This window comes from Phyllostomus hastatus, unplaced genomic scaffold (genome assembly GCF_019186645.2).
Source record: "Phyllostomus hastatus isolate PE091 unplaced genomic scaffold, TTU_PhHast_1.1 phas_scaffold_501, whole genome shotgun sequence".
NCBI classification, from domain to species: domain Eukaryota; kingdom Metazoa; phylum Chordata; class Mammalia; order Chiroptera; family Phyllostomidae; genus Phyllostomus; species Phyllostomus hastatus.
Window position 1 is genome coordinate 50,439,830 of NW_025334033.1, and position 20,227 is coordinate 50,460,056.

At 41.6% G+C, this 20,227-nt stretch overlaps 2 protein-coding genes across 4 annotated transcripts in view; one reads left to right on the forward strand and one right to left on the reverse strand.

Annotated features, from left to right (window-relative positions):
• BBOF1 (basal body orientation factor 1) overlaps nt 1-8,404 on the forward strand; it is a 32,771-nt gene extending 24,367 nt beyond the window's left edge. For all 3 annotated transcript variants that reach the window (XM_045823848.1, XM_045823849.1, XM_045823850.1), the window contains 3 exons: nt 3,486-3,560; nt 3,712-3,829; nt 8,278-8,404. In XM_045823848.1, the coding sequence (XP_045679804.1) occupies nt 3,486-3,560; nt 3,712-3,829; nt 8,278-8,289 (205 nt within the window). In that variant the 3' untranslated portion in view covers nt 8,290-8,404. The remainder of the gene's footprint in view (nt 1-3,485; nt 3,561-3,711; nt 3,830-8,277) is intronic.
• ALDH6A1 (aldehyde dehydrogenase 6 family member A1) lies at nt 4,235-20,224 on the reverse strand. The gene is made up of 12 exons (XM_045823847.1): nt 20,073-20,224; nt 17,331-17,390; nt 15,722-15,796; nt 15,393-15,554; nt 15,071-15,149; nt 14,342-14,644; nt 12,205-12,326; nt 10,733-10,922; nt 10,344-10,525; nt 8,773-8,952; nt 8,413-8,511; nt 4,235-6,730 (listed from the first exon to the last, which is right to left on the reverse strand). Exons 1-12 carry the CDS (start codon nt 20,118-20,120, stop codon nt 6,626-6,628), a joined length of 1,605 nt encoding a protein of 534 aa, XP_045679803.1. The 5' UTR covers nt 20,121-20,224; the 3' UTR covers nt 4,235-6,625.
• Between the last annotated feature and the right edge of the window lie 3 nt (nt 20,225-20,227).

Below are 20,227 nucleotides of genomic sequence, written 5' to 3' on the forward strand. Positions count from 1 at the left end.
CTCCCTTCCCCTCTCTCTAAAAATAAATTTTTAAAAATCTTAAAAAAAAAAGACATTGCCCCAGGGTTTACAATTTGTTTGTACAAACAAAACCAAACATAACAAGGTGGGGGTGGGGGGAAGGTGGCACAGTAAAGTGCAACTGAAGCCCTGACTGGTGTTGCTCAGAGGGTTGGGCACCAGCCTGCAAACTGACAGGTCACTGATTCAATTCCTACCCAAGGCACAAGCCTGGGTTGAGGGCCCTGTCCTCAGCTGGGGGCAATCAAGAGGCAATTGATTGATGTTCCTCTCTCTTTCTTCCTCCCCATCTCTCCAAAAATAAACACATAAAATCTAAAAAAATAAATAAAGTGTAATTGGAGTTCAGACGAGGGCTAGAGCAGTGAGGGAAGACTTCACTCAGGAAGACAGGAAGAGTATGACTCCGTGGGGTGCCTTGTAGGAGAGTGAGATAGTGGTGAGAGGGGGGCACAAATCAGGCAAAGGGCACAGTAGACAACATAAGCAAAAGCCCAGAGATAGGAATGGGTATCGGACATTTAGGGAACGTTGAGGAAAAATTGCCTAGCTTGAGGAAATCTGATAATGCTAGAGAGTAACTAGTAATTAGAAATAAGGGTTAATCTGTAGATTAAACTACGATGAGCCTTAAAAACCATGCAGAAAATTCTGCACTTATGCTATGGAGATTCTAGAGAAGTGTAACATTTTTCTTTTCTGCCTTGAAGGAATACAAAGAACAACAAGCCACACTCCCACAATCCGACCAGAAGGGCTCACAGGGTATTGTTCTCAGAGCTGTCCTGAACCTGACAGTGACAAGTACAATGGGTTGGAGGACAAAAGTAGAGGTGGGGAGCAGCGGAAGCTGCTTCACCACTCGGGTGGTGGTGAGGGGTTGAGGCAAGAGCGGGAGCAGTCAGGAAAAAGGGGGGAAACAAATGGGAAGGAGAAACAAAGCTTGGCGATAAAGGGCAAAAGAGATAAAGACAACTAAGTGCAAATTTTTTAACTAAGAACCAGAAGAGTGGTGGTATGAAAGGCAAATGAAAATATCTGGAAAGCCAGTGTGAGGGAAATGTTTAACTTTTATTTAATCCAGCCATCAAGTCATGTAACATATGCATACTGAGTGCCTGCTGTTTATCGAGGGAACCATGTTGAGCAAATAAAGACATCATGCCCAGTACCAGGGAGCTCCTGATTTACATGGGAAGAAAACCATCAGTCAACCATCCCACGAATATATACAAAAGTACAATTATGACACAGGCTCAAAGGAGTGTTATGAGAGGCTAGGTCAGGGGAATCTGACCTGGGGAGGCCAGAAACGTTTCTGAGGAAATTAAAGCCCGAGCTGACCACTAAAAGGTAAATAGAAACAAAAAGGGGAGAAAAACATTCCAGGCACAAGAAATAGAAAGTAGTATTTTCATTGTCAAATTGGAGAAGATGGCAATATATTGAAGGGAAAAATAGTTAAGGCATTTGTAAATAGTGATGGAGCACAGATGGTACTGTTTTGTAGTTTAGGGAGAGACATTTGAGCATGTTTAATGAAAATTGGTAGTTGAGTTCAGGAAAGGGGATGAAGGTAGGAAAGTAAAGGGCTGAGGCTAGAACCTCTAGGAATAACCACAGTTAATGAACAGCAGAACAAAGAATACAACCAGAAGAGAGGATTTTAAAGTACAGGATAAAGAGATGATGGAGGACTTTGAAATGGCTTCTGCGTCTCCGGTAGCATTCCCAAAAAGTGAAAAAGTGTGAGGTACAGCCCCGGCTGTATGTACTGATGGACCATGTCACTGTGAATTGACTTTTCTGTACCCCGGGGACTACAGCCAGAGTTCCAGGCCTCGAGCTCCATACCATATTGTCTTCACACTGGAGAAAGGAATTTGAGCGAAATCTTTCTCACCAAAGTAATGAACTTGAACCTGGCCACAATAGAACTACATCTAAGCCTGCTGGAATCTCATGCCAGGGTTGGATGAAGGGAAAAAAAAATAGGATTAAAATGGTGAAATGTTGTGATAAAGATGAGATTAAATGAGAAAACTCAGATTGGGAAGGGATTAAATGATGAAAAGTTCTGCCAAGGCAAGAAATTTGGAAGTTGGTAAGAGTTCACAGTAGATTGTATATGACTGTGAATCCAACAGTACAATATTTTTCTTTGTGAGTGAACTAAGTCAAAGGAAGGTAATCAATAAACTGTGCCCTTAGTGCATCATTAACAACACTGGCTATAACTCAGACACCAGAAGTAGAGAGTACATTATCAGACTATTTAAGATAGCCAGATTTTGACTGTTTTGTTTTTTTTAGTTTTAGAGAGAGAAACCTCAATTTGTTGTTCCACTTATTTATGCATTCATTGCTTGCTTCTTCTACATGCTCTGCCCAGGGATGAAACCTGTAACCTTGGTGTGTGGGGACAATGAGCTAACCAACTGAGCTACCCATCCAGGGCAGGATAGCCAGGTTTTGAGTGGGTTTATGCTACTTTCATGTGCACCTAGTTGAAGGCATGTTTTGGGAATGGGATGTGTGTCTTTATCTGCTGGAAAATTAATCTACTATACTTTAAAAATTTCAATCCTCACCCAAGGGTATTTTTTTTTATTGACTTCAGAGAGAGAGGAAGGGAGTGAGAAACATCAGAAACATCAATTAGTTGCCCTCCCTGCATGCCCTAACTGGGGATCGAACATGCAACTTAGGTATGTGCCCTGATCCAGGATCAAACCTGCAACCTTTTGGGTGTACAGGATAACACTCCAACCAACCTCATTTTCAAATTAAAATAATGGATTAGCTCTGACCAGTATGGCTTAGTTGGTTGGGTTTTATCCTGCACAAAGCAAAAGGTCGCTGTTTAGATTCTTGGTTCGATTCCTAGTCAGAGAACACGCCTGGAATGCAGATTCAGCCCTCGTCGGGGTGCATGTGAGAGGTAACCAACTGATGTCTCTCCCTCTCATAGATGTTTCTCTATTTCTCCCTTCCTCTCTCTCTAAAAATAATTTAAAAAAATATTGAAGTAGTGATATGTTTATTTCCAGTTCTTTAACCAGAATTTCCAAAGTATAGGAGAAATTTTTATACTGTGTCTTTCCATTGGGTAACCTTTTTGTGTTCTGAGGTTCTGTCTGTGAGAAGAGAATTTTTCTAGCCATGTTTTTTTTGAGGGGGGGAGGTCAGTACTTTGGTTTAACCTCACTTATCACCATTAATAGCTGTTATGTATCATCTCCATAAATATTTCCATATCTTAAGTTTAACATATCTCAACTTTAAGAGGGTACAAGTTTATGGTAACTTGCCTTAACATTATACTGCCTCCATGTGTGTGTAAAAAATCATTTTTCAAGACGAGAAGCCCATCCAATGGAAGCATTCATTTAGCACTTTTAGAGTCTAGTTGAAGTAAGGGTACAAGGAGACACTGCCTCACTGTTCGCTTTTACCCGCCACAGGAAATACAATCAGAGTTCCAGGCCTCCGGTTCCAGACTATGTTGTTCTAGACAATGGAGAAACACAGGAACTGGGGTAAGGTCTCTCTTGACAAATAGATGTGAGCTTGATCACAACGGTTCTTATGGACATGTTAGATGTGCTAGGATTGAGTGAGAGTAACATGACAAGTCTACTGTCCTGAACCACGGTTGTTGACAGGTCTCTTACTTTGTCATTATTGCAGGGATGAAAGTAAGCTTCAAGATCAAACCTTCATCACCCAGCAAGTACCGATAATCTCAGACTCTCCTAGTAAACTGGTGATACCCAGTATTCAGACACGATCACAAGAGTCTGACACGGTAAGGAGTCCGTAATTGAACCAAATAGAACTCTTACCTTTCCCCACGCATCTTTTTCCTAAGTCACAGTTCTTTAGTTCTACTATCCAGGAGCTCTCAGGGATCAGTGAAATGAGTAATAATACCAGTATGAGATGGTGGACATTTTTATAACAATATCCACACTAAGGAAGATGTATACTTAATGCAAATGCATATTTTTTGCCTCTTAGTGTGGAAAAACCTGCATATTGTCTTTTGAAATACATAGCCTAGCCAAGATATGTACTATCTTTTATGCAAGAATTAAAACAAAGTGACAGTGTAACTCTCGGCTTTGGTCAGAGGTGGGAAGTCTGAGTCACTACAAGCGAGGGGACCAAGGCATTACAAGGAAGTACAGCACCATTTTTTTAAGAAGCCAGATTTTCTTTTTAAGAACTTTTTATTTGTAATTTGTTATTCATAATCAGTATAATGTAGAATCAGAGAAATTTCAAATGAGGACACATCGAGCAAAAATAAAGAAAAACACTGATTTTTTTTAAAGCTGGTACTAGCATAAACGTAACCGTACAGATGTTTTCCATCTAAGGAACAAGAAACTCCTGAGTATCAAGTAGCTAGCCAAATGAATTGATTCCAATTAGAGCAACAACATTCTGATTAGTTCATATTTTTTAAAAAAGTGATTTCCTTTAAGTGTAAGGAAAATTTAGGAGTCTCTATGACTTAATTCCAGTTGGAATCCAGAGAATATGACCTTTTATTCAACCCAGCCTACAGCTGTTGGATTGGATTAAATATCACTACTAGTTGCCAGCTGTGATAAGCAATAAAATAAGGGGCATTCTATAAATTTCTGCTGCCTCAACTTTAAGAAGGGAAATCAAAACAAAACAAAGCCAAACAGGAAGACCCAGTAGGGTCATAAATGTATTTTATTAAAGTTCTGGTCACCTTAAGTCAGTGATTTTCAACCGGTGTGTCACAAGAATCTTTAAAACATGTGATACCTCACTCTGTAGAAGCACTGAATGACCTCTTTTCCCTTAGATTGTCAAATAAAAGAATGACAACAGACAACACAACAGCCAGCCAGTATGCATGCCCCGTCTTGAACCATAAATATGTAAGTGATGTAATAGACTTCCATCTTATTGGTCACAGTGCATAATAAAATAGCATCTGATTGGTTAATTCTTGGTACCAGAAATCCTTATATACACAACTATAGGCACCTGATTTGTTAAAAAAAAGTCACTTGGGAGCAAAGTCTAGATAATTACTATTATTAATATTTTTTGTAAATCAATCAAAATTATACCTATTTTTTTGTCAGATCAGCAACAAATATATTTTCGGCATGCTGCAAAATTTTAAAATTAGTTTATGTGTGCCATGAGATGAAAAAGGTTGAAAATCGCTGCATTAAGTGATTGAAGGTTTTTACATTCTATCCAGTAGGTGGTAGTAATAAGCTTAAAATACGTACAGTGCACAAACATTTTCAAGGTTTTCACTATCCTTAATTAATCCCATGGAGTGGGCTAGCATTATCCACAGGACTAGCAGGGAAGCAGGAAAATAAGTGACCTATGTCACCTGGCTGAAGACCAGAGATTATTCACTGTCTAGGAACCAGAAGCCTTCTCCCGGTTCACTGGGTGAAAGCTGCATCAGAAAGACGAGGTTCAGCTGGGACATACGGCAAAAAGAAAGAAGCTATTCTGTTTAGCACATCGGTATCTTCTTAGACTCAGTTTGGCTACATCAGAGAAACAAAGAGCATAAAGATAACTGAATTAATGGTGGCAAGAGAGAATCTGTCAGAGCATTTCCTTTTTACTACTTTATGTCATGAAAAGCTTTAACATTTCTTAGACCCTAGTCAGTTATTCTGTATTAAGTGTTCTTTCACTACAAAGTATCATTCATGAGAATGAATGACAAGAGAAGAGCAGACAAGAGGAAAGAGCAACATAAAACACTCGGCAAGGACTACCAGGTCAGACTTGCTTAAGGCAAACACCCCTTGATTTCTGGGCCTAAAATAACATTTTAAATGGTTTTCTTTAAAAAAAAAAAAGAGGGCATCTGAGTTAATGACTGAAGCATTAATTAATGATTGCTGAGGCAAACCCTGAAATTTAACACTTGGCACACACAACAAAAAGTTGATTTATCCAATGCACACTGAGGTATCCTTGAGAAGTGATTTTAAGAAGCAGGAACAGAGACAATGATAGAATTCAGTGGTCATGAATCACTAGGACAAAGTGGCATTCAGCAAAAAGAGAGAAGCAGCTGTCACAATTGTGGGATAAGTAGAAACGGACTATAACTTGGTTAGTGTGAGGTGAGAGGCTCAGAAGAGCCTGGCACCAGGGTCTCCCCCACTGGTGCAAGCCTGTGTTTGAGGGCCAACCAGAGGGTGAATTATTTCCATCCTATTTCCCAATCCAAGAGGTCCTCTTCCACTTATGGGGGATCTTTACAAACACTAATCTTCCCATCAGGTCATCAGAAAAGGGGAGAATTTCTGGAAAACAGATCTAAGCTCTCATTCCAGATAAGCATTTCACAGTTAACAACAGTTACCTCAGAAAGGGAAGTATGAAGAGTAAGTGAAAACACGGTTTCAGAGTTACCCTAGGAGTCTCCCTGTAGCAACTTCGCAGGGGCTAAGGGTCCCGAGAAAGATTTTAGTTACAAGGTATTCCATTCCCAGGCCTCTGATCTGATCAAAGTTGGCAAATGAAGGCAGTCAAGAACAACAGATGACTCAGGATGGACTGAGTCTGGAATAAACTGTGTCTAACGGCCCATAGTAGGCATCACTACAGCAGGTGAAGAGAGAGTAGCATCTTCCTCTTTCCACTGAGAAGTGATGGTCTTTAGCTGAGTGTAGAAGTAGATGCCCTAAAGAGAACAAAGGAAAAAACAGAGTTAGAATAGATTTGTGGGAGGTTTCATGATTCCTCTTTTAATCAATTTTTGAAGGTGGTGCTGTGAAGTGCTCCTTACTCTCCTACTTTAGGAATAGGTGCAACTAAATCATGTAAATTTATCTAAAACATTTAGTCTAATACCTAGCACAGAGTAAACAGTCAAACCTAGTTACCATTATGTTGAAACTAGCCAAGAGCATTATTATAGAAATGGAAAAGTTAAACAATGTAATCTGTTAAACTTGTAGGTCATTCTGTTCCTAGAGCTGAGTACCATGTGTTCTGAGGTTCTAAGACACGGCTCAAATCTTGCCTCTTCTCCTTATGGGCCACTGTTTAACTCTGGGCCATCCCTGGGGCATAGTGCCTACCTCACAGCAATGTGTGAGGAGACAAGGAAATGACATACAAATCTCTCATTCCCCTGAAGGAATGAAATACAGATTAGGCCATTTCTGACAACTGTCAGTGATGAACAGCTACATTGAGGTAGTAAAATCCACAATATCTTACAAATCTAAAGTAAAATGTCTGATACACACATTCACTTCTAAATCACCTATAACAGGTAAGCCCAAAAGAGTTCTGCATATTTAAGTCTTTAAGCCTCTGAGAAAACATGGCTTAAAGATTCCTGCATGACTGTCCCTGCCTTCCTCTCTAGCTTCATCTCTGACCACTCTCTTACTCACTCCCTCCCTGTGCCCCAGCCCATTTCTGCTGTTGGAACATGCCACGTCTGCTCCTGCTTTAGGACAACCGCTGAAGGACGAGGCAGTGCCTCATAACCTCAAGAGGTGCAGACACTGCTGTTATTCTCATTTTGCAGATGAAGACACCTGAGGAGCCGAGTTAATAACTGGCCGAGCTGGGGTTTGAACCTAGGCAACTTGGTTTCAGATCTGCTATATTTTTCTTGGTCAGTGCTATATTTATAGTGCTGAGAATAGTGTTTGGTACAAAGAAGATGCCACATGAAATTTTTTGTAAATGAGTAACTATCACGGGAGAGACATGTGCAGGGCGAGTGCACGAGGGCACACCCAATGGGGCACTGAGGAAGGGGCTGCTGGTGGGCAGAAGGGGTTTTCTGGAGAAGCCCATTCTTTATTTATTTTTAAAGATTTTATTTATTTATTTTTAGAGAGGGAAGGGAGGGAGAAAGAGAGAGAGAGAGAAACATCAATGTGCAGTTGCTGGGGGCTGTGGCCTGCAACCCAGGCATGTGCCCTGACTGGGAATCGAACCTGCGATGCTTTGGTTCGCAGCCTGTGCTCAATCCACTGGGCTACGCCAGCCAGGGCTGGAGAAGCCCATTCTTTAAACGGAGACTTGACAGGCGATGAAGAGTCAGTCAGATGAAAATGGGAAGGCCGAAAGAGGGTCCCAGGCAGAGGAAAGGGCATACATAAAAGCTTGGACCTCCTCACGCTCATCCCCTAAAACTTTTTTTCCCTTCTAGTTATTCAGCAAGAAGCAGCTTTGGCAAAATTTTATTAACTTTTAAATCTTTTCTAGGGAACCTATTGACAAGCACTACTGAACAACGTGTGACTCCACAGAGGCTGCTGGCAAGCTTTTCCTCGCAGAATCCTTGTTCCTGAATATGTTAGAGTTTCTTAGAAGAAAAGGTATTTTTAAAAACTTGGTTACCTGTTTGCCATAGAAATTGGTGTCTCCCCTGAAGGAGGACCGGGAGCCAGTGAACGAGAACATCGGTAAAGGCACCGGAATGGGGACGTTCACACCCACCTAGAGCAGGACAAATCCACGTCAGACACTAGGAAGCAGACTCGAGCAAAGGAACTCCCCATTTAGAAGCATAAATGCTTGGCATTAGAGAGACTAATTTTAAATATCCACCTTCCACCCCATTTCCACCTCGTGAACTTTTATTCCTGAGGAAGAAAGGGAGCACCGTGGGAGACAGAGGGGCGGCAACTGATCACTGTTTACCATCTCCCCAGAACAATAAATGGCTCCGAGAACCTCCTAAAAGTTCTGTTCACAGACCTGCCCAACATCTACCAAGTGGGAGTATTTCCGCGCAGTGGCTCCATTGGTGGTGAAGATGGCGGTTCCATTTCCATATGGGTTATCATTTACAATCTTAATGGCTTCATCCAAAGTGTCTGCCTCCAGAACCACAAGAACCGGACCAAAAATCTCCTCTTTGTAACAGGTCATGTTCGGCTGCCAGGAGTGACGCATCCAGAAAAGAAGTCAGTATTTTATGCCTATTTGATTCTTTAGTACCCAACTGTTCACATGGACAGCTTCCATGCTAGTAATCTCTTTTCATTTTAAACCACCTATTTTCTTTTGAAGTGATTTCTTGCTGTGTTCCACCTTCCAAGCTACCAATCATATAAACTCGACGTTCCTATTAAGTACAATTACACTCCTCTCTTTCAAGCACTTGTATTTTTAGGTCCCATGACCCATCACTAGCTTTCATACTTGTATAACCTAGTTATACAATTATTATGTTACTGAAAAATTACATCAAAATTCATTGTTAATAAATCAAATATATATTTAAAACACCACAGGGGAGTTTTTTCTGTTTAAAGAAATCCTTTGCTAAGTTTTCTGTAACATAAACAATCCATTCTCATTCACTCCTTTGCCTCCCAAATGAGTCTGTACGTTTATATTTTGATATCAGGTCACATTAAATGTTCAAAACACCCTTTACCACTGCAGATAGTGAGTTGTGTTTATTGCTTATAAGTGGATTTTTCCTCTATGGTTCTTTGGCAAGAAATTCCATAATTTCTATTATACTTATATTCAACTCAATTATTCAGGATTATAGGATTAGTGAGGACACATGTATTTCAAATAAAAGCCTCTGAATCTCAACTTCATCATTAATTTTAGCTGAGAGACTTGTAGAGTTTGATAAATAAAAAAATATTTGATAAATAAAAATTCTTCTTTCTTTTGTCATCCGGTGAAGATGCAACTACATTTAGGGCACAGAGTAAGTACTCAATAAATACTGGGTGGCTGATATGTTGATGGAGATACTGCAATAGCTATAAGCTAGGAAGCAAGGAGGAATGGGAAGAAAAAATGAACATAAAACAAATAAGTAGCAAGTATAATACAAGATAGGGGTTGGAAAAATATGGCCATTGGGCCAAATGTGGTGTGGAGCCTGTTCCTGTATAAATAAGAAGCTAAGAATAATTTCTAAGTTTTTTAAATGGCTTGAAAACAAATCAATCACAACATAAAATTATTTGAAATTAAAATTTCATTGTCCATAAGTAAAATTTTATTAGAATGCAGCTACACAATGTTAATGTTGCTTTCATACTAAAATATCAAGAGCTGAGTAGTTGCAACAGACTATGTATCCCTGCAAAGCCAAAAATGTTTACTATCTAGTCCTTTATGGAAAGTTTGCTGACTGCCAAGATTAAGAGAGGAGGTTTATTCAGACTCTAGATAAAATAACTGAGTAATCCTGAGTCACTAAATGTTCCTCATTTACAAATTGGACGGATGGAATTCCATAGGCTCTACTGTGCTTTCAGCTCCCATGTTTGGGAAGTAAATAGTCCAGAGTTGTTTACCTTGACATTTGAGATGATGGTTGGTCCAACAAAGTTGCCATTTTCATAGCCTTTGACTTTAATTTTTCGACCATCCAGAAGGATGGAGGCTCCCTCCTTTGTTCCGCTATCAATCAGATTACAGACTCGCTCTTTGGCCTGGGGGGTGATCAGAGGGCCAAGATCAGCTCCAGGCTGGTCTCCTGTAAAACAACACAGAAGCTTTGGAGGTCTTCAATAATATAAATTATGACTGCCAGCTAAAGATGAAACCAAATGACAAGTACAATATAAAGAGAAGCAATGGTAAGAACTGACATGATTGCTCCCATTGGCAAAGGCCAAAGTTAAAACCAAGAGCTTGGTGCCACGGACGCAAAGTGTAGAGAGGTAGGCAGATACCTGATTACCTGCATTGACTCTCAGGTTTTTGGCACGCTCCACCAGCTCCGGCAGCCACTTCTTAGCTTCTCCCACAAGGATCGCTGTTGAAAGAGCCATGCAGCGCTGACCAGCAGCTCCAAATGCTGCCCCAACCAGCTGGTTCAGGGTGTTTTCCTTATTGGCATCTGGCATAACCACCCCATGGTTCTTGGCTCCCTGGGAAATAGAGAAAGCACATGAATATTCCTCGGCAAAACACAATTAGGCTAAGAAATTTGGCAAAAAATCTGAGATTTCAAATGAAAATTTAAGGTAAAGACAAGAGAATTTATCCAAAGCTTTCTGAGGATAGATTTATTATTTTGATACTGCTTAAGTCCTGGTAACACTGAGCAAGTCTCCAGGCTACCTGATATGTGTTTATCTAGATCAAAACAAACCAAGACACAAGAGCCCCAATCACCCATTCAGTCAAAATGACAGGCTGAACATTGCACCCAGGAGCCAATGGGAAATTCTTTTTTTTTCCTAAGTTAGATAGGAAAGAATCTGTTGTCTGCTGGGTTTCCAGTTTCATAAAGAGCAGTGTAAACAAACAGCTGCCAGTAATAATGCCAGTAGCCAGCTGAAAAGCAAAGTAGGAGGCAGACCTCTCCTGATAAACAGTTTCTGGAGTTCCCCAGACCGCATGCATATGGTCATTTCCACATGATTTCAGATACAATTGCAGTTAAGTACATGGAAAAATACCATGTCAGCTACTTAATTTTATCCAATTACACATAGTATACTGTGAGACACAGAATTCACTCAATAAATTAATTAATAGTGAACTGGGAGGGACTTAAGTCAAACTGGCCAAAACACATTCGGTCATGAAAAGAATGAACTGGGCATATCATGAAGTTCCCAAGCCTGTGCATAGGTGGCCATCCTCTATGCAATATTAGTCAAAGGCTGAGAAAGCAGTAATTGGACTTTGCATATAGCATCCAAGAATTGTCAAGTATTTGACAAGAAGGTAGTAAAAGAACAGCAATACTATGCAACCAAGTAAACCACACATCTCATATACGGATAGCGGGCTCCTTCCAGTGCTTTAAACAGTCTGACCTTTTAGGGAAGAAGGTATTTTGACATTACTAAGTTAGGACACACCTTAAAAGAAGAAGTATAAAGGGCTAGAAGGAAGAAACAGGGCCAGAACTAGAATTCGGCTGTTAACTGCTAAAGCCCAAAGAATCTTAATAACATTCTCAGGGAAAAACACGCCCTTTGGCACCAAAATTTGTTGTGTGAGATTAAAGGTAATTAAAGTAACTTAGACTACAACTCATCACAAGGTTCACTTGCTACAGGAAAGCTCTTCGGGATGAAACTGGAATAAGGAAACACTGGCATTAGAGTGGGACGAGTGGCCCCTTGGCTGAAGAGCTGTTTCTAGGTAATTTCAATACATCGAACAGAGTCTGAGGGGGAAACAGGAACAAGAAGTCACCATATTGGCTTGAACTCTCTTGCCATGTCTTGACCCTCTCTCAAAGATGTACTCTCCAGCCTGGTTGGATCCCACGAAGCTGATGGCTCTGATATCCGGATGATCACAAATAAAGTTTACAGCTTAAAGAAGGAAATGAATGATTACCATAGGGGAACAAACGGCTTTGGGTTTCTCAGCCTCACAACGCCCCCCAGTTCCCACTGCTATGAAGGAGAAGCTTTCATACTTTTGTGCTTCTACACTGGATTCCCATTTTGAAGTTCTCTCTCTTTTTGTCCTTTTAATTCTTTAATCTACAAATTCTATTTAGCCTCTTCCCTTTATTTTTCTCATTTGCTATTCTAGAACTTCCACAATCTAACTCTGAAGGCCAAAACTCCTATTTTCCTCCAAAGTAACAGCCCTTCAATACTTTTGTCCTTTAAGCATGGGATATTCCTTCAACTGTCACTGTGCACCAGAACTCTGAGATGCTATGGCACCCTCACGAGAGACAATATAGCACAGACCAGTTGTGTGCTGCTTAATGATGGGGCTACATTCCAGGAAATTCATCATTAAGTGATTTTGTCATTGTGTGAACATCACAGAGTGCACTTACCAACCTAGGTGGTACAGCCTACTACACCCCTAGACTACACGGTGCAGCCTGTCGTTCATAGGCTACAAACCAGTACAGTGCGCTTCTGTACAAAACGGTATGAGATTAAATTAAACACAAGAACCTGGCTGGCGTAGCTCAGTGGATTGAGCGCGGGCTGCGAACCAAAGTGTCGCAGGTTCGATTCCCAGCCAGGGTACACGCCTGGGTTGCAGGCTATAACCCCCAGCAACCGCACATTGATGTTTCTCTCTTTCTCTCTCTATCTCCCTCCCTTCCCACTCTAAAAATAAATAAATAAAATCTTAAAAAAAAATTAAACACAAGAGAAAATGATGCGATCAAGAGACACAGTAAACTCGAGTCTGCCACCAGCATGACACAATATTATTTTACAGTACACTTCTTTTTTAAGTAAAAAGTGCACACTCTAAAATACCAAAAAGTGTAGCACAGTAAATACATACACCAGTTATACAGTTGTTTATTATCACTATCAGCATCATGCACTATTCATAGTTGTATGTGCTGTACTTTTCTACCAGTGGTAGTGCACTGGGTTTGTTTATGGCAGCACCACTGCACACAAGTGAGTAATACATTGTGCTATAATGTTACAGTGGTTACAATGTCACAAGGTGACAGGAATTTTTCAACTCCTCTGGGACCACTGTCGTATTTGCAGTCTGCTGTTGATCAAAATGTTATGTAGCATATGACTATTTAAAAGTAAAAACCAGCGCCAGCCTTCCTGGGTATGTGCACTGTAGTTTTGATAGTTTCTAGCAGTGGCAAATTACTTAATTTCATTATGCCTCAACTTTCTTATCTGTAAAATGGAAAAATAATAGTATCTATCCCAAAGGGTTCTTATAAAGATTAAATTAGATAATATATGGAAGGTACTAAGAACAGTGCCTCAAATGCAGACACAATTTTTATTTTTTAAAAGATTTTAGTTATTGTGTTTTTAGAGAGAGGGGAAGGGAAGAAGAAAGAGAAGGCAAGAAACATCTATGTGCGGTAGCCTCTTGCACGCCTCCTACTGGGGACCTGGCCTGCAACCCAGGCATGTGCCCTGACTGGGAATTAAACCAGCAATCCTTCGGTTCGCAGGCCCACACTCAATCCACTGAGCTGCACCACCCAGGGCAGAAGCACCTTTTAATAGTAGCTATTATATGAATTAGAAGGTCTTCAGTCTCTCTGAGGTCCACAGATTCTCTAAGCTAAATATCCTCACAAATTCTCTTAATATTGAAGTGAAAACTTTCTCTTTAATCTTATCTGTGCCTTGCCCTAATCCATATTTTGTTGTCCTAGTATATTTTGTAGGGCAAGAAACACTACTACGCCTCAGTTACCTTAGCACACAGATGGCAAAACAGTCAACAGACACTACCTTCACACATGGAGGTTACTACTAGTAAACCCCTTCCTTCCTCGGTTCCTCATTCTAGAACATCCCATTACCACTCAACACTGTAATTTTTTGGTAGTCAGATCAAGTGCCACGTACTGAAGGGCAGTTACCTTCATGCTGTCCATGGATGATGTTCAGCGTTCCATCGGGGGCACCGGAGTCCTGGAGCAACTTAGCAAGAAGCATAGTTGCTCCAGGCACTCGCTCTGATGGTTTCATCAGGAAGGTATTGCCACATACCATGGCCATGGGAAACATCCAAAGGGGGATCATGGCCGGGAAATTGAACGGAGCAATGCCTGCGCACACCCCCAGAGGCAGGCGGTAGGAATAAAGGTCCATGTCTTTGGTGATGGATGGCATGGTCTCTCCCAGCAAGAGGGATGTCACACTACAGGCATGCTCAACCACCTCTGCAACAGAGAAGATGCAGTCAGGCCGCCAGCTGCCCACACTGTGCGCTACTTAGCTTTTGTACACACTCTAGTAAGCCCTGAAGCCAGGGAGTGGCTCAGGCCAATGACAGAGGGAAGAAATACTAACTTGACCTTCCATGTGAAGGGGTTGTTCAAAATAAGATTCTGTAAATGGGAAAAAGACAGCGAAATGTACATACTTACTGGAAGATCAGTTAACTAAAACAAAGAATGAAGTAAACCAATTTCATAGATCCCTGACAAGTAGTGCCATTTTCCACAAGTATTAAAAAAGATGTCAAGGGATAACAAAATCTACATAAAGGATAAATGCAATCCCTCATTACGGGAACTTGCCTCCCATTTTCCTTTGCTTCTTTCCCAAAGGTCCCCAAAACTCCCCATGAGAGACTCCCAACTTACGAAGGCCTCGAAATACATCTCCTTCAGCATCTGCTAGGGTCTTCCCTTGTTCCAGCGTGATTAACCTGGCAATTTCTTTCTGGAGAGAAAACATACAGACAGAAAACACACAGACAGAAAGCAATGGGAGGATGCAGTGCAATCCTTTCGGTTCTCAGGCAGCCGAGGAAGGACAGAACGGGGCGGGAAGCAGTGTGAGGAAGGGAGACAGCCGGGACCATGTCTCTGGGCGCCCCAGGGAGAGGGGCAGTTAAAGGGCCCCTGTGGTGGGGCAAGTCTCCTCTGGGTAGGTTTGGAAAAGGGTATCATTCAGATTTCTCACCAAGTTTTCTTTAATGAGTTGTTGATAGCGAAGCAGGACCTGCTGACGGCTTAATACTGAAGTGTCTGCCCAAGCGGGAAAAGCACGTTTGCAGGAAGCAACAGCTGCATCCATTTCAGCCCTGGTGGCCTGAGGGACCCGGCCAATGACCTCATTGGTGGCCTGATGGGGAAAAGCATCACCGTCGTGCTTTGCTGCTGCCCAACCTTCTCCATTTTTCTTCTAGTCACAAAGGCAACTCTACATGTTTCCCAACAGACACCCAGGTGTCCACTTTCCGGCCATGCACCCAGAATTCTAGGCTAGTCAGTTTGGGCAGCTTTGCTTACTGGGTTGTGGATGTCGATCCACTTGTCGCTTTTGGATTCCACAAATTTCCCATCAATGAAGAGCTTTACAGTTGGCTGGGGGAAAAAACACATACACACAAAATATTGTATTAGCTAGTTGCTTTACTTCCGTCTCTTACTTTCACAAAAAGGAAGGAATTCGGGTTGATAATGAGTGCACAGCTCTCTACAGATGTTACCACTTGGAGAGCGATACACAATGTACTTGCTTACAGTGTTAAGATGGGGCAGAGCCCCTCAAAACTGTGATGCCTCTGAAAATGGGACATGCCCAGCTAATCACACAGTGGACCTTCATAGGTAAACACATGTCACTGTACAGCTGAAACTAAAAAAGCAGCAGACCCAGTGTTAACAAAGACGGGCTATCATGACTTCTTGGCCCAGCTGATTCTCTGTCACATTGTCATGATAATGTCTTACCTTTATGATCAAAATGTTTAAAAAATGTTTTAATCTGTGACTTTTTTCTGAGAAGCAGTGTACTTGCATTACATTTTCACCAAAAAGGTGAAGGACTAAGGAGGGGGGACCCCCACTAAAAAGAAACAATCATCTTCTGGAGGGCAGACCCCTTGTAGTGCAGGCTTCCCCGTCTAGGTGCGTGTTCTGAGAGCCCATCTGTGTCAGTGTACCAGCTGGCATTGTTGTGAGAGGTGTTGGGCTTCAGGGAATTCTTCTGAAGACACTTTCAACGCCCTTGCCCATTTCATGATGGGTGATTTACGAGTGCATCTGCCCACACACTCTGTTCACCTGGCACCACCCCAAGTGACTGTTTTTTGTTTCCCCAGATGAAAAAAAGTCCTCAAAGGGAACGTTTTGCAGATGTGGAAGAGGTGAAACAAAAAATGGCAGCACTAAAAGGCATCAAAATCAACAAGTTCAAAAACTGTTCTGAGCAGTGAAAAAAAGTTTCGACAGGTGTATTGCATCAAATGGAGAGCACTTGAAGGTGATTGAAGTTTAAACGTGTAAGAATAAATATACAATTTTCAAAAATAAATCCAGTTTTATGGGGGCTCCCCCCTTGTACTGTTACAGTGTGTGCATGCTTCTCTACAGAAAGGATTTTGAGCACCAGAGCTATTTATTAGATCTTAGATACTGCAAATGGCTGACAGAAAAAGTCTGTAAAATTAACTCTAAAGGTTGCCAAGGAGTACAAAATTTCTGGCAAGGTCAACTAAACTTCTAGAAGACATGAAAATGTTTGTATCTTCTAACACAGTAATCCTATTTCAGGAGAGAAGTAATCTAAAAGGAAAACAACTATAAGTAATTGCTTGTAAAACAACATGGAAAAACTGAGGCAAATCTCAATGTTATATGGAAAAATATTAGTTAATTCAGGTTACATATACTTAATGGAATAAAATGTAGCCATTAAAATCATAACCACATATAAAGACCATCTTATACTGAAAATGCTTACAACATAATATACATATTAAATATCAGAGCCAAGATAGAAGGGAAGTTTCACACAGACTCTGATCACAATTCCATAGAGAAAATAAAGGGGAATACCCAAAAATTACTCTGGATTCCTTCTCAGAAGTCTACCTTTCATGCCAAATAAACTCACCGCTGAAGAAGAGGAGAAGCAGGATGCTGGATACCAAGTGGAGCTCACCTTGGAAGAAACCTGTGAAGTAATAGAATGACTATTATGATAAATGAGAGCAGAAAATTATTAAAAGCTTAGTAAATGACTACTATATGCTTAATATTATAGTCGTTATTGTGGATATATGAATGAAGACTTGATGTTTGCTCTCAAGTGTCATATGATCTTTTTTTTAAAGATCCTCACCTAAAGATATGTTTATTCATTTGACAGAGAGAGAGGGAGGGAGGGAGGGAGAGAGAGATGTGAGAGAGAAACATTGATCGTTTGCCTCCGATATGTGCCCCAACTGGGGATGGAACCCCCAACCTAGGTAGGTGCCCTGACTGGGAATCGGACCTACTATCTGTTGGTGTATGGGATGATGCTCCAACCAACTGAGCAACCCAGCTAGGGCAAGGGTCATATAATCTTTAAAGAGAAAAGACAGGAGACTGAGATATAGCAAACTGAGGAAAAAATAAACCATAATGATTGTGTCCTCAATTTCCAAACAGCTCTGAATTTAAAAAAATTTTTTTTGTCATTAGTCCCTATTTTCCTAATTTTTGGCCTGGAAAATGTAGTACCATAAATCTAACAATGTAAAAACACTTAGCATGATATCTAACATTGATGTTTCTCTCCCTCTCTTCCCCTAGTCTAAAAATAAATAAATAAAGTCTTTTAAAAAAAGAAAAAAAATGTTGGAGCTGGGATAAAATCCAAGTATGATTGTGGAGCCTATGCTTTTTATCCAGCACTGAGGCACGTCACCAAGACTCTCTTTAAGACTGGTTTTCTGAATGGGAATCATAATACCACAAGGAGCATAAGTTCTAAATTTTACTAGCCACCACAACAGAGAAGATGTGCTGAACATGCACTTTAAATAACTGAGGTCACGAACTCTCTCCTTTACATGTCCTTTTCATAGTCCTCTAAAATGCATGACTGCTGGAATCTAAACTGCTCTTTATCATGTTTAATGTTACAGTAACTACTAGTTGGCTAACGATTACTGTTTCTGTTCTTTTCCAGTTCAACTCAGAAGTTTCTTCAAATGAGTAAGAAAATAGTGTGTTTCCAAAATAAAGTACATGGGAAGGGAGATTTTTATCCTTGATGCAAAAGATAAAAACCCTCTTAAGGATCTCTTCTTCTTCTTAAAAAAATATTCATTTTTATAGAAAGGGGAAAAGAGGAAGAATGAGAAAGAGGAACATCAATCCCAACTGGTGACCTGGCCTGCAACGCAGGCATGTGCCCTAACTAGGAACAGAACCAGCAAGTTTGGTTTGTAGGCTGGTATTCAATCCACTGAGCCACATCAGCCAGGGGTAGGGGCTCTTCTTAATGACTGTGTGACTCAGGGGCCAGGAAGGAGGCAAAGGAAAAAGTCAATTTCATTAAAAGGTTTCAAGGAGAAACAGAAACATACGGTGGAAACTTTGCATTGCTACTATTAAAAAAGGATACTGGAAAAACAAAACTGGGATGATAGCAAGAAATACACCAATGAAGCCAGATCATCTGACAAACCCTTCTGACCCATACTCCACACTTTCCCATTAAACAGCATATTTAAACATTAACCTTTGCTGACTCTGCTAAGAATCCTAAAAATGAGTAAGTTTCTGCAGTTGAACTCATTAAACCTGGCAAATACCAATATTATCTATAAGTCCAGCAGTATAAAGGAAGAAGTTCCCAGGCTGGACACAATGAGTAGGAGGGGCAATGTTGTTTCTTGCAGGTTGGCGAAAGCAGTCTGCAGCAAATCTTGCCTCACCAAGTCCTCGATAAACTGTGAACAAGAGGGGAAAGGCTATGAACAGAGTTGAAGGTCATGGGTCTCAGGCATGAGTTCCTGTAGCTCTACCACCCCTCCTTAAGTTGGCTTCCTAGAGGACCTAGCCACCCCAGTCCCCAAGGGCAGTGTCGAGGGTGTGTTGGCCCACTGACATAGGAGCAGGAATTTGGAACGCAAACTTGTCTTCCTTGGCTCCCATTCTCTATTACCTGTTTTAGAGATGATTAGTGCCCTGCATGTGCTTGAGACAAACCAGTAGCATAAATGTGTTCTTCTTTACCACCACCATAAGCACTGTAACTTTGCTGAGCCCAAGTTTAACTCAAAGTCCTGGCATGCAAAGGGACAGCCCGTGGCCTGTGGAAAATAGCTTAGCAAACGGCGGCTTCGGAGAAAAACACTTCTAGAAGACGATTCAAAGTCCACTCACTGACCTCGCCCCTCGTGTGTCCCCTTCTTCTCCTCTTAAGCTCGGATTGTGGACAGTGAAATAGAGTCGGAGAAGGGAACAATCTGGACGCTCCTGATAGTTGCAAAAGCTCTAAAAAAGGTGACCAGAGGGGAGTTTCTAGGGAGAGAGGTGGCAGGTGGAGAAGTGAAAAGTAAAGAATGTGGCGGTACCGAGGTGAGGTGAGGGCAGGAGAGTGTGACAGCAGGAACGGGGCAGGGCTAGAGGAGGAGAGTGGGCCAGAGCCAGACAAGGGGAGGCTCAAAACAAAAAGGGGGGAAGGGCAGGGGTGCCAGTCTGGAGCTGGACCCAAAGAGTGCGAATACGGAGTGAGATGGGTGGAACAGGGCCGCACGTCTTGTGGGAACAGCGGGGTCGGCCAGGAAGGGGCTGAGTCAGAGAGTGGACGGCAAGGATCCAATTCCTAGCTCCGCGACCCCTCGGTGCCACCCTCACTCGCCTGCAGGATCCGAGCCCGCACTGAGGCCGCCGCCACCACCGCCGCCATGGTTCCCGTCTGCTGCTTCTCCGCCTCCCGGGGCCTCTACTCTCCGTGACTCCCTACAAGAACTGCAGCTGCCAGATTTCGCCCCACCATCCTGTCGCACCTCTTCA

Bases quoted from the DNA above. Each gene is read 5' to 3' on its own strand.
- ALDH6A1 (XM_045823847.1), bottom strand. From the start codon at position 20,120: ATGGCGGCGGTGGTGGCGGCGGCCTCAGTGCGGGCTCGGATCCTGCAG. The intron at 8,953-10,343 runs GTAAACAACTCT...CACTCCTGGCAG, and splicing joins CCATCATCTCAAATGTCAAG to CCGAACATGACCTGTTACAA. The intron at 8,512-8,772 runs GTCTGTGAACAG...GTCCTGCTCTAG, and splicing joins ACTTGGTAGATGTTGGGCAG to GTGGGTGTGAACGTCCCCAT.